Here is a 10,903-nt window from a genome sequence, read left to right as displayed (position 1 = left end):
AGTTCCAAAATTTTCGAGACTCAACATTATAGACTTTGCTTATCGTATCGAAATCATATAAAGATTAAGTTTAAATTTAGTCGGAAATTCTCGGGTCGTCACATTAATGTTAATGATTTAAATGTTGAAATATATCCAATTTATTGTTATTAGATTTGATTACGAGAAAAAGAGATAAACTTAAAAATACAATTTATTGTTAGACAGATATATAGCCTCACATGCCTAGCAAATGACTAACTTAAAAAGACAATTTTACCCTCACATGCAATGCACATGTCATAACTTAACAGACATTTTTAACGGGAGATTGACGGAGGGACTCGGTATGCTTAAAAGTGATAATAGAGGGACGCTGAAAGCCAAAAAAAAACTTGAGGGATGCTGTTAGCTTTTTGGGGTAAAATGGAGGGACCAACGGCACAATTATTTCTTTAGTTATTTACCGATCAACACATAAATTTTAAACATTCTTGAAGTTTTAAAGTTTTCAACATTTACAAATCAGCACATAAGTTTTCAATATCATAAGTCTTAAACATCCTTATAGATGTGACATTTTTCTTTTTATTATTATTATTACTAGCTTAATGCCCGCGAATTCGCGGGGCTTTTTTAAGAGATTTCCTAAACTTTAGGTTTTGTTTCCTATGAAAAAAAAAACTAATATTGTTACATTCTTACCTTAAGCTAAACAATGCTTACACTTTGAATCTAAAACAATATACATGCCCATATCACTGATACATTTAAAATAATAATATTACTTGCAAACTTTATCCTTCATTCTATTCACATTACAGAAACTACATGAAACTCAGTCAAACCCTGAAATTCCCTCTGTCTTTCTCTCTCAACCCTCATAAGTAAGTCTAGTAGTGATTGTCTACCACGCAACCTCAACATATCCCTTCTAATATGCTCCGCCTGCCCTTCATCCCCATTTCTATCACGACTTTGTTCATGAACACCGCCACCGTGTTCTTCCCTACGACTGCCACATGTCCCCCTCTGCTGACTTTTCATTTGCACCCACTCCCTAACAATCCTAACTCTTTCACGATCTGTTTCCCCAAGCCACTCTGGACTATTACTCCTTTGAGTAACACCAGGTGAACTATTGGTCACACCAGTCTCCCTTCAACCCTGAACAATATGCCTAACCCTTTCTCTCGCAATCTCACCAATATTAGGAGTTTGCTCACGGCTCGAACCATTATTATCTTGACCCACATTCTGCTGTTCATGAGGCCAAATTGCATAATCATTTTCACTACTTGTAACATTCTGCAAACTACTTTGATGTTCACTCCCTCTACCTTATGTAGTTCTTGAAACATTTGTATTAGAATCCATACTTCTTTGATGTCCGAGTCTCACTCTCACCCTTTCACGAGCACGATTCAAAACATGCTCATCTTCCAATTCTCTCCACATCTGCAAATTAGACGATGCACGAGTGCTCGGTTTCTCAACATTCCCCTGACTTCAGAAGTAGGAGGAGACTGAGACTACCTCAAAAATGATGAATCTAACATAGAAACAGTATGCAAACCTGCAAGTGCCATTAATTCAGACTCACGATTCCTTCTTTCTATTGTAGTAATCATCTCTTGTGCTTGCCTAGCAGCCCACCTACTCAAAATCCGAGAATGGCGTCTTCTAGCAATAGACGACTCAGCCAAATCATCCCCCTCGAGATCATACCTACGTCTTCTTCTCATAAGCTGATCACCACCCTCAGTCTCGTCATCTTCCTCGGTGTTACGTGGAGTGCTACATGATGCAAATGACATACAATCATCCAATTGCCCCCTCATGAATTCGTCAAATCCCTTCTCAAAATCGGAACTGTAATTCAAGTAAACCCATAGGCTATGGGTATAGGCATGTAATTGTATGATGGTCACCTTTTTATGTATTACCTTTTCTATTATTTTGACAATACCAACAGAGGTGGCATACATAAAGGGGTATATATTTGCAAATAGTTAATATAATTCGATGGCTAATATTAATCTTTTCCTTTCCTTTTTTGTTTATGCTTTGATTTGTTTTGATTTTATCAACAACTATACAACGTTATTCTATGATTTTGTCCATTACTGACAACCATTCGAATAATATAAAACATCATTTTATGGTAAATTCGTCCAATAAAAAAGTCCCGCGAATTCGCGGGATTTTTTTAAATGTTTTTTATTTATAAAATTGTTTTGAATGGTCAGTAAGCTAGGTGAAAAGCTATATACTATTTGAATACGGGTTTTCATAAACGTAAATAAGTATAATTACATTTATTAGTATGACTAACATTTTCTTTTCTCTTATACTATGTAGGTAGTTTCGCAAAGATTATTCCAAGATTGCAGTCTCTTAATGTGTTAATGAATTGTAAAAATTGCAAACGCCTTTTGCTTGGTTAATAATATCTGTTGGATGTCATTGAACGTAAGAGCTCTCAAATTATCAGCCTGTAATGATAAAGAAAAGAAATGCGTTAGTAAAAAAGTGTTAATATGTGAACATTTTAATGTGATGTTATAATTTGTCACATGAGTTTGTAATTTGTAAAATATGTAATAATTACCTCGCCTAAATAGTTTTGTATAGTATATAATTTGCCAATTTGTTGGAACATAGTGTTTTGATAATTGGACATAGCTTCATTGTCGCCTTTATTAATAAAGTATTTTCCAACAAATGTTTCTGAAAGAGTTTTTTTCAATGCTGCAACTTTATTTGTAATTAAATCCTCTTTTTTAATTATTTCTTCTTTAAGTAATTCGATGCATTCTGGTTGATCTTTGTAGAGTTCAACATGGTTTAATAGAAGTTGCAAAGTGAAAACATATGAAAAGTGTCAAAAAAGAATATATATTTTGAGAATAAATATTAAATATAGTTAATCATTAATAAGTAATACCGTTATAATATCAGATGGTCTAATTTCACCAATCCATGTAACACAAGTTCGACTTTGAGGCAGCCACGTGACATTAATAATAGACATTACACATTTTTTGCTGATTTTTTCTTAAATTGTAATAGCTTTGTAATGTTCATTGCACTTTTTGATAATTTGATCAATGTGCTCATAAGAATTGTTTGACCAAATTTGTCAACGTAGTGTTGAAATAAGGTTGTCAAATGTTGAGCTCCAAGTCTTCCAATATGTAATAAAGTTTGTCATGTTTACAATGAAATGTAAATTATAAGATAATGTGATTAGAAATTTTACTTTAGGTATTTAAATAGTTCTATGTTTATTAAAATTCGTTTTAAGTATATAGATTTACCTGATGTAGAATCCCCGCTCATGTGTGCCTGTATTATTCGTTTTTTTATAATTAGTAACACATGTTTATTTTTTTTATTCAATTAATAAAAAAAAGGAGTTTTGCAACATAGGTAATAGTCATACTTTAATTTCTGATTGAATTAATTTTGCAATTTTTTCTTCTTGTTTTTGTAGCTTTTGCTCCAACTCATTTACATAAGGCTGTAAAATGTGTAAATTTGATGTTTAAAAATCTGTTTATATTTAAAAATGTTATTGATGATTTTTTTAATGTATATTATATTTAAATGAGTGACCTTTTTTCGATCTCTGGTCTTTTTGGCAGATGCAACGTTTTTTTCCTTTTAATTCGTAGCTAAATAAGATTAAAGGTTAGTTAGTAGAAAATTTATACAATAATTTATGAATAGAGAGTCAAATTTTTATTTTATTTTACTTACCTTTTCAGCTGCATCATCGATGTCTTCTATTCGGTTATCATTTGGATTATGTTGAATCATAGTTGTTTTTTCGTCATTTGATTAGATTCAACTTTTTTTTGCCTACAACAATTTTAATATGAATAACGAACGAAAAAAGCAACATCTTATGACGATTAGATTAGTAAATAACATTATTATTTAAGAACTATGATGAACAGTTTGTAAGCATTATGGTCGTATACAATTGAGCATAATATTAAACTACATTTATAGCCATACACTTTTGTTGAATATTCTTAGGTACGTCTATGTAATCAACGACGTTATTTGAATATCAAACATTGTACTGGATTAAAATTTTAATAAATGTAACAAATTCAAAAACTATGGAACATTTAAAACTTACCTTTGCAATTATATTAATCGTGAACTGGAATAAAATTTTAGTAAATTTAACAAATTTCAAAAGTATGGAATATTTAAAACTTACCTTTGCAATTGTATGAATCGTGAATTTTGAAGAGTCTTCTATGTTTTAATGGTTATGTTATTGTAGAATTGTGTGTATCATAAAATATATAAGAGAGATGATCCGATATTAGTAGAGATGTTATAATTTTATTATTATTTTGAACAGATCTTTTCTGATTATTGTTTTAAAAATTCGTTTATATTTTAATGTTATTGAATACTGTATCTTTTAATTTTTCTTAATGTTTTTTATATTTTATCATTTTCTTTTATTTAGTAAATATTATTCAGACGTATGATTTTTAATTTAGGTAGTTGTATTTTATTTTTGTTTAAGATATGCTAATATGAGTCTTATCTATTTTAAATATTTAATGATTATTTGAAAAGATAAGATCTCAAATAATTTAAAAAATTAAAAGATATCTTTACCATTTTGTTAGTTAGGTAACGTGTTTTTTTTATTTAAAAGATATCTTTACCATTATTTGAATAATGTTTATGTTGTTTACGTATTCAAGCACAGTAAATTTCTTTTTCTTAAGAGGAAGAGGGGTAATTTAGTAATCAAACAAATCAAAGTCAAGATTATGAGGTCATAATTAAAATTAAGTAAAAATTAATGGTCTAGATTAGTGATTACTAATTAAATGGATGGCTAAGATTAGATTTAGCTTTTTAAAATGATCTATTTTTAGTTTTGTTATTATATATAAAATAGATTATAACTAGTTGTGGAGCCCTCGCTTCGCGCCGAGGGCTCCGTTTTGAATGCAAGTTAAAAAAAAAGTCTTGAACTATTTTGTAAAAAAGAATTGGTTTCGACATCTAACATTGAAGGGTTGTTCCTTTTGTGAAAGTTGCTTCTTTTAGCGTTCGGGTTTTATTTAAAAAAAAAAAGTTAGTAAAGTGGGGGTTCGATTTGTATTTTAATAAAAGTTAGGGGGTTAAGTTTGTGAAATTTGGAAAAAATATACGTATAAAGTGGGAGTTCGATTTGTATTTTAATAAAAGTTAGGGGGTTAAGTTTGTGAAAATTGAATATTAGTAAAAAAAAAAAAGTTAGTAAAGTGGGGGTTCAATTTGTATTTTAATAAAAGTTAGGGGTTTAAGTTTGTGAAATTTGGGGAAAAGTATACGTATAAAATGGGAGTTCGATTTGTATGTTATTAAAAGTTAGAGGGTGTAGTTTGTGAAAAGTGGAAAAAGGAATAGTACTATTCATTTCTCCTTTGTCTTTTAGATAGTTCAATTTGTATTTTAATAAAAGTTAGGGGTTTAAGTTTGTGAAATTTGAGGAAAAGTATACGTATAAAATGGGAGTTCGATTTGTATGTTATTAAAAGTTAGAGGGTGTAGTTTGTGAAAAGTGGAAAAAGGAATAGTACTATTCATTTCTCCTTTGTCTTAAGGAATAGTACTATTCATTTTTCCTTTTTCTTTTAGATATATGTATATAATATATAATTATAATAATATTAATTACTATATCGTTTTTTTTAAAACATCAATTATTATATCACTTTTATTAAATGGTTTGTATCAACCATTTCGTAAGTGTTTAAATTATAGAGCGAAACTGGTTAACCAACTCTTGTAGCAATGAGTAGACATATACAGCTTATAATTGTAAAAATACTGGGAGCAATATTTCCTAGGGTAATGGCGGGCTACCCCACTTGTTTCATGTAATCCTTGAACACGCCTATTTTTTTAACATTGAAAGATATATATCTTTTTTTGTTTAAAAGAAAAGAAAGAAAGAAACACCCCTGGTAAAGAGCTATAGGGGGATTACAAAACTTTGAAAGTCAACATTTTAGCAATAAATAAAAAAATAGATCCAGTTTTATATGTAAGCCAATTAAACGAATGTACAAGCAAACAAAATTTCTTTAAAGGGTGAGCATTAAAACTATGCTATTCTAGATACGCCAAAATAACCATTAGGAGGAAACAACAATTGCATATACTGGATCTTTAGAACCGTTAACATCACGTAGGTTATCGAACCAATGAAGCCAGTCTAACAACGAAGCGAAAAAAGGAATGAAGGAGTCCGTCCATACTCTAAATAGTGCATCCAAAGATCCAAAGAAGAGATGGTCTTTTGATTCAGCACTACCATTTGGACATGTGATACATTGAATATTTATCTTATTCACCCATTTACATATTTACATATAGATGATCGGAATGAGTGAAATAATAGGGTTATAAACGAAAACGTCCTTTTTTAAATAAGCTATAACGGTACGCTCTCAAATAAATTTAATTGCAAAAGTATCCTTGCAGGTCACAAGAGATTCTTGCGAACTTGCAAATGCATAATTTCAATAATGACTGATAAACTTCAGATCATGACCGCAAAACTACAAGTCGCGACCAAAATTTTTTCAGTAATTGAGTTACAAATTGATTCAGACCTTAACACATGATTAATAACATCCTACTCCGTATGATCTATTTGAACTAATGTGAATCGTTTTATATCCCCAATCATCATCTGAGCTCAACTACCGTTACAACAAACGTTATTGCTAAAATTAAAACTACAATATGTGGTTTTCAACAATCAAAATCTTTAGTCTACCTTGACTAAGTTAGACTGTTTGACTTCAAAAGTCAAACACATGCAACACACCTCAAAGATCATCAAAGTTGATCATCAGCTCACTGTTCCAGTATACTTCTGCAGACTCCTCAGTATCATCCTCCAACACCCTTTCAACTTCTAACGAACCCGCCAAATCCGATCCTAAAATATCGGAATTACAGACCCGCTTATACGATTCATATCCTGCAGCCATCATCCCTTCGGACGCCAATTTCATGAGCCCATCACCCGAACCAATAGCATCAAGAAACCATTTCGACAGTCCATTTTTCCAGAACACAATAACCGCACAATTCTTATCGACTAACCGCACATCAAAAACATCATTTTCTGATAACACGTCACTAGACTTACAAAGCAAGTTCTTCAAGTTACCAGCAGATGTGCCGTTTCTGAAACCCCACAAGAACACCAGATTGTTGATGCTAATTTTCCTTGGACTATTAGTCCATATGCTGATGTCATCAGTCTCGTTAGAGTCTTGTAAGTTGTCGGAATCCAGATTGAACACATTTAAATGGCGTTTAAGTGACGACCCGTCAGTTTTGAGTACGGTTTCTGGAGTGATTTTTAGGATAAAGCACAGCTTAGCAAATAATTCGCCAACTCTCACAACATTATGACCGTGATTATTGCTGTCCTCGACACTAGCTGTTCAACCATACACATAATCGGATAAAAAAGATTAGCTATTTTTTCTATCATTATTATTATTAATTAATAATTAATAATGAATCAATTATTATATTATTATTAAATTTTAATTATTACTTCTATGATCATGTTTAGAACACTAATTATTCATGGGTTATTATCTATCAATCTGGCTAGCCTTAAAAAAATTTGATGCTCAAAAATCAAATATAGAGATGGCTAGAACACAGGGGACACGTAAGAACATCGTATATGTCTGACTAACCTTTTTGAGGTATCTCTATTTCTGTAGGTGCAAAGAATTTTCTTTTCAAATGGAATATTGCTGCAGGTAGATTAGTGCATTTATTTAGCAGGCCAACTTCCTTCATTAGGTGATTAACATCAAGTATGTCCGGAAATACAGAATGCAATGAACTTCTGAACTCATCCATCGTGGGTGGGAGTGGAGATAGGAATTTCGAATGAATAGAAGTAAAATCTGCATAAAGCAAGACAATATAAAGACATTTATTAGAAGAACAAAATATTTGATAACGGAGTCAACACGTAGTAAATTGTTAATATGAATAAATACCATTAAGGGAGTTGTGGGTAACAACGGGCTTCTGAGAAGTGGAAATCAAATCGATAACCTCCCGAAAGCCACGAACATGCTTGCTTTGTTCCTCTTCCATATCTTGAAGCTCCTTCTGCAAATAAATTTATTTATGAATTGTTTAAAATAAATTCTATTAATGAATGGAACTGCAGTAGATGAATGCGTGGGTAGTTTAGTCCCCTTGGTGTTCCCGAACTGCTGTTCAAAAGAAAAATAATATAGCTTTTGTCATCATATATTTCACACGTGGATTATTTAAAATAAATTTATTTATGTTGACAAAAATTGTTCCCGTGTCGGTTGACACTGTGTATAGATGAATTACTGATTGACCCGCTACGCAATTTGCCCAACCCATCCATATAGCCACCTATGACTACAGGTGAATTATATTAATACCTCTAAAAGGACCGTATCTTCTTTGGAACTTGTCAAAACAACCCGAACAGATTGTGTTCCTCCTCCCTTTGCTGCAACTGCCAAAGGTACAACATTTTCATATTGGGTCTTCACCATCTGTAACATTCACAATATTAGTACATATTAAAAGCATAAAGAGAAATTGTGTGATTGAAAAAAAAAGTAGAAACATAATTTTCATTAAAAAGCAGACCTCAAATACAAGCTGCACTTGGCGTTCACTGCAAACATCTATATTTAGTGATGGCCTTGATCCATATTCTTCACATCCTAATATAAGTTTCCTAAGGGAACTAACTAAAGCATCTGCAAACGACAATAAATGATTTTGAAAAATCTAGGAAGTAAATTCTTAACTAGAAGTTTTGTGGTTTTATTTATCTCACACGAGTCAAATGGATGAAATCAAAAGGTTTAGCTAATACGAGAACAAGTTCCCAAGGTCTATATTTCATACATACAAACACCTGCAATATTTTTTATATAAATATTTAAATTATTATTATTGTAATAATAACATTACCATTATTAGCACACACATTATTTACAACTTGGTTGTATATGAACATAGTCAATGTTTTGGGACCTTCCAACATAAAAATGTTTGTATTACCGTCAGTTTTCATGGCTGAACGTTTACAAGCCTTTATCCAGTGCCCAACTCTGGACTTAATTCTTTCAACAAATACATTATCTGCAACTGAACGCAAAGTAGAAGAAGATTGTGCAACGTAACCACTTGAAACTGAAGTACTTATTTGACGTTTTACTTCTAATTCTTGTGCCCTAGACAAGTACGATATACCTTAAAGAAAAAAATAGCATATTAGAAACTAAGATCATTTTCACCAAAAAGAAATGGTACGCCTTACCATCATATATGCAATTATTAAAGTCAAAATCTTCTTTAGCCATAGAAGCTAAATAAGACGGTTGACATGAAAAACTGTAACAAGGCATCCCTAATTTGAACTCATCTCTTGGGAACAAATGAAAGTTGAACCTACACATAAAGTGAGAAAACAGAGTTAAACATCAATTTGTTGCTAAAATTTGTAATTTTTTATAACACAGAAGATTAGTTTGAGGCTTTAAGCAGTAGGACATCGTGCCACTTCTGGGCTGGGCTGATTTGATGGAACCATGGTTTCGGGATTGTTGTCTATTCGACGCCCGGGGAAGGCCCCCGAAGGAACCGTTCCCAGTCCGTCCCCCGGCCGGCACGTGGAGACCCGCTCTCGCCGTGAAAGCAGCTCGAGCAGCCAATCTAGCACTCGAAATGACCATTTACACATTGTAAAAATACAAACTTTATCCTAATTAAACTTACAACACTACATTAGTTCTAATGGATTAGTTCATCCTTCAGTTATTAACGAAATTCTTCGAATTATTAGTGTATATCTACTTATAGGGAAAGGTTATAGTAAAGGGCAAGCTTAATTGAGGCAATTAATGAATTCAATGAATACATATTCAACATCATTTTGATCACATTCAAATTAAAAATGTAAATGAAAAAAAAAAAAAAAAAACAGAGATAGGAAGATAACGGAGACTAACGGATGAGCTGTAAGTTTATTAGAAGCCCTAACGGAAAAGGGGCAAACGGCAAACTGAAGAATCTGAAACTTTTCAGCTGCATATTTGGCTTTCAAGTAGGCAGTTTCGGCAGTATCGAACGGCAGAATTCGATGCCACCGGGACGAATAAGAACCGGTGTTCTGCAATGAAATGGCAACGAAATCGGAGTTGATTATGCGGTTGTTAAGTTCGTTGAGTGAATCGGAAAAATTGGACTTGGTGACTTGTTTTACCGGCCACGGTGGTCGCCGCCGACCACCGGGTTTAGGGCTGAAGAAAGTGAAGTTAGATGCGTTGGTGGAGAAAAAGCGCCTCCGGAACATCGGAAATGGCGGCAGTTGAGGGGGTCAAAAGGAACATATGAAAACAGGTTTTCTAATATCTAATTCTAATATTCTAATCTATATATATATATATATATATATATATATATATATATATATATATATATATATATATATATATATATATATATATATATATTGCTAAAATGATGATGTCATTATTAGGCTAATTACTTTGTAAAGAAAAAATCAAAAAGAAAAAGAAAAAAATTTAATCATGGTGGATGATGTCATTAATCTAAATAATTTTGAATTAAAATTAAATCTTATTAATTAATTATTATTATTAAATCTTATGGATAATTATTTTAATTATTAAAATTAAATAATTTTAAATTATTGTAATTAATTATTTTGAATTGTGTACGAGAAGGTATAAAAGTTAGGTAGAAGGAAACCAATTTTATATTTATATTTTTAATTTACACTTTTAAAATAAAATGACAACCAGTATTATATTTTATGATTGGATGAGGATTGTTTAATATG

At 31.6% G+C, this 10,903-nt stretch overlaps 1 protein-coding gene and 1 pseudogene across 1 annotated transcript; both read right to left on the bottom strand.

Annotated features, from left to right (window-relative positions):
• Positions 1 to 792: 792 nt before the first annotated feature.
• LOC139853782 (uncharacterized) lies at positions 793 to 3,801 on the bottom strand (annotated as a pseudogene).
• Positions 3,802 to 6,545: 2,744 nt separating this feature from the next.
• On the bottom strand, positions 6,546 to 10,445 carry LOC139852484 (poly(A)-specific ribonuclease PARN-like). The gene is made up of 8 exons (XM_071841781.1): positions 10,050 to 10,445; positions 9,359 to 9,489; positions 9,100 to 9,291; positions 8,680 to 8,792; positions 8,466 to 8,582; positions 8,043 to 8,157; positions 7,731 to 7,946; positions 6,546 to 7,462 (listed from the first exon to the last, which is right to left on the bottom strand). The coding sequence occupies exons 1-8, from the start codon at positions 10,391 to 10,393 to the stop codon at positions 6,840 to 6,842; spliced, it is 1,851 nt and encodes a 616-aa protein (XP_071697882.1). The 5' UTR covers positions 10,394 to 10,445; the 3' UTR covers positions 6,546 to 6,839.
• Between the last annotated feature and the right edge of the window lie 458 nt (positions 10,446 to 10,903).

The sequence above is a fragment of the Rutidosis leptorrhynchoides genome, chromosome 6 (assembly GCF_046630445.1).
Source record: "Rutidosis leptorrhynchoides isolate AG116_Rl617_1_P2 chromosome 6, CSIRO_AGI_Rlap_v1, whole genome shotgun sequence".
Taxonomy (NCBI): domain Eukaryota; kingdom Viridiplantae; phylum Streptophyta; class Magnoliopsida; order Asterales; family Asteraceae; genus Rutidosis; species Rutidosis leptorrhynchoides.
This window is presented reverse-complemented; position numbering and strand designations above follow the sequence as displayed.

Bases quoted from the DNA above. Each gene is read 5' to 3' on its own strand.
- LOC139852484 (XM_071841781.1), bottom strand. From the start codon at position 10,393: ATGTTCCGGAGGCGCTTTTTCTCCACCAACGCATCTAACTTCACTTTC. The intron at 8,583-8,679 runs GTCTGCTTTTTA...TGAATGTTACAG, and splicing joins AAGTGCAGCTTGTATTTGAG to ATGGTGAAGACCCAATATGA. The intron at 8,158-8,465 runs GTATTAATATAA...ATTTATTTGCAG, and splicing joins AAGATACGGTCCTTTTAGAG to AAGGAGCTTCAAGATATGGA.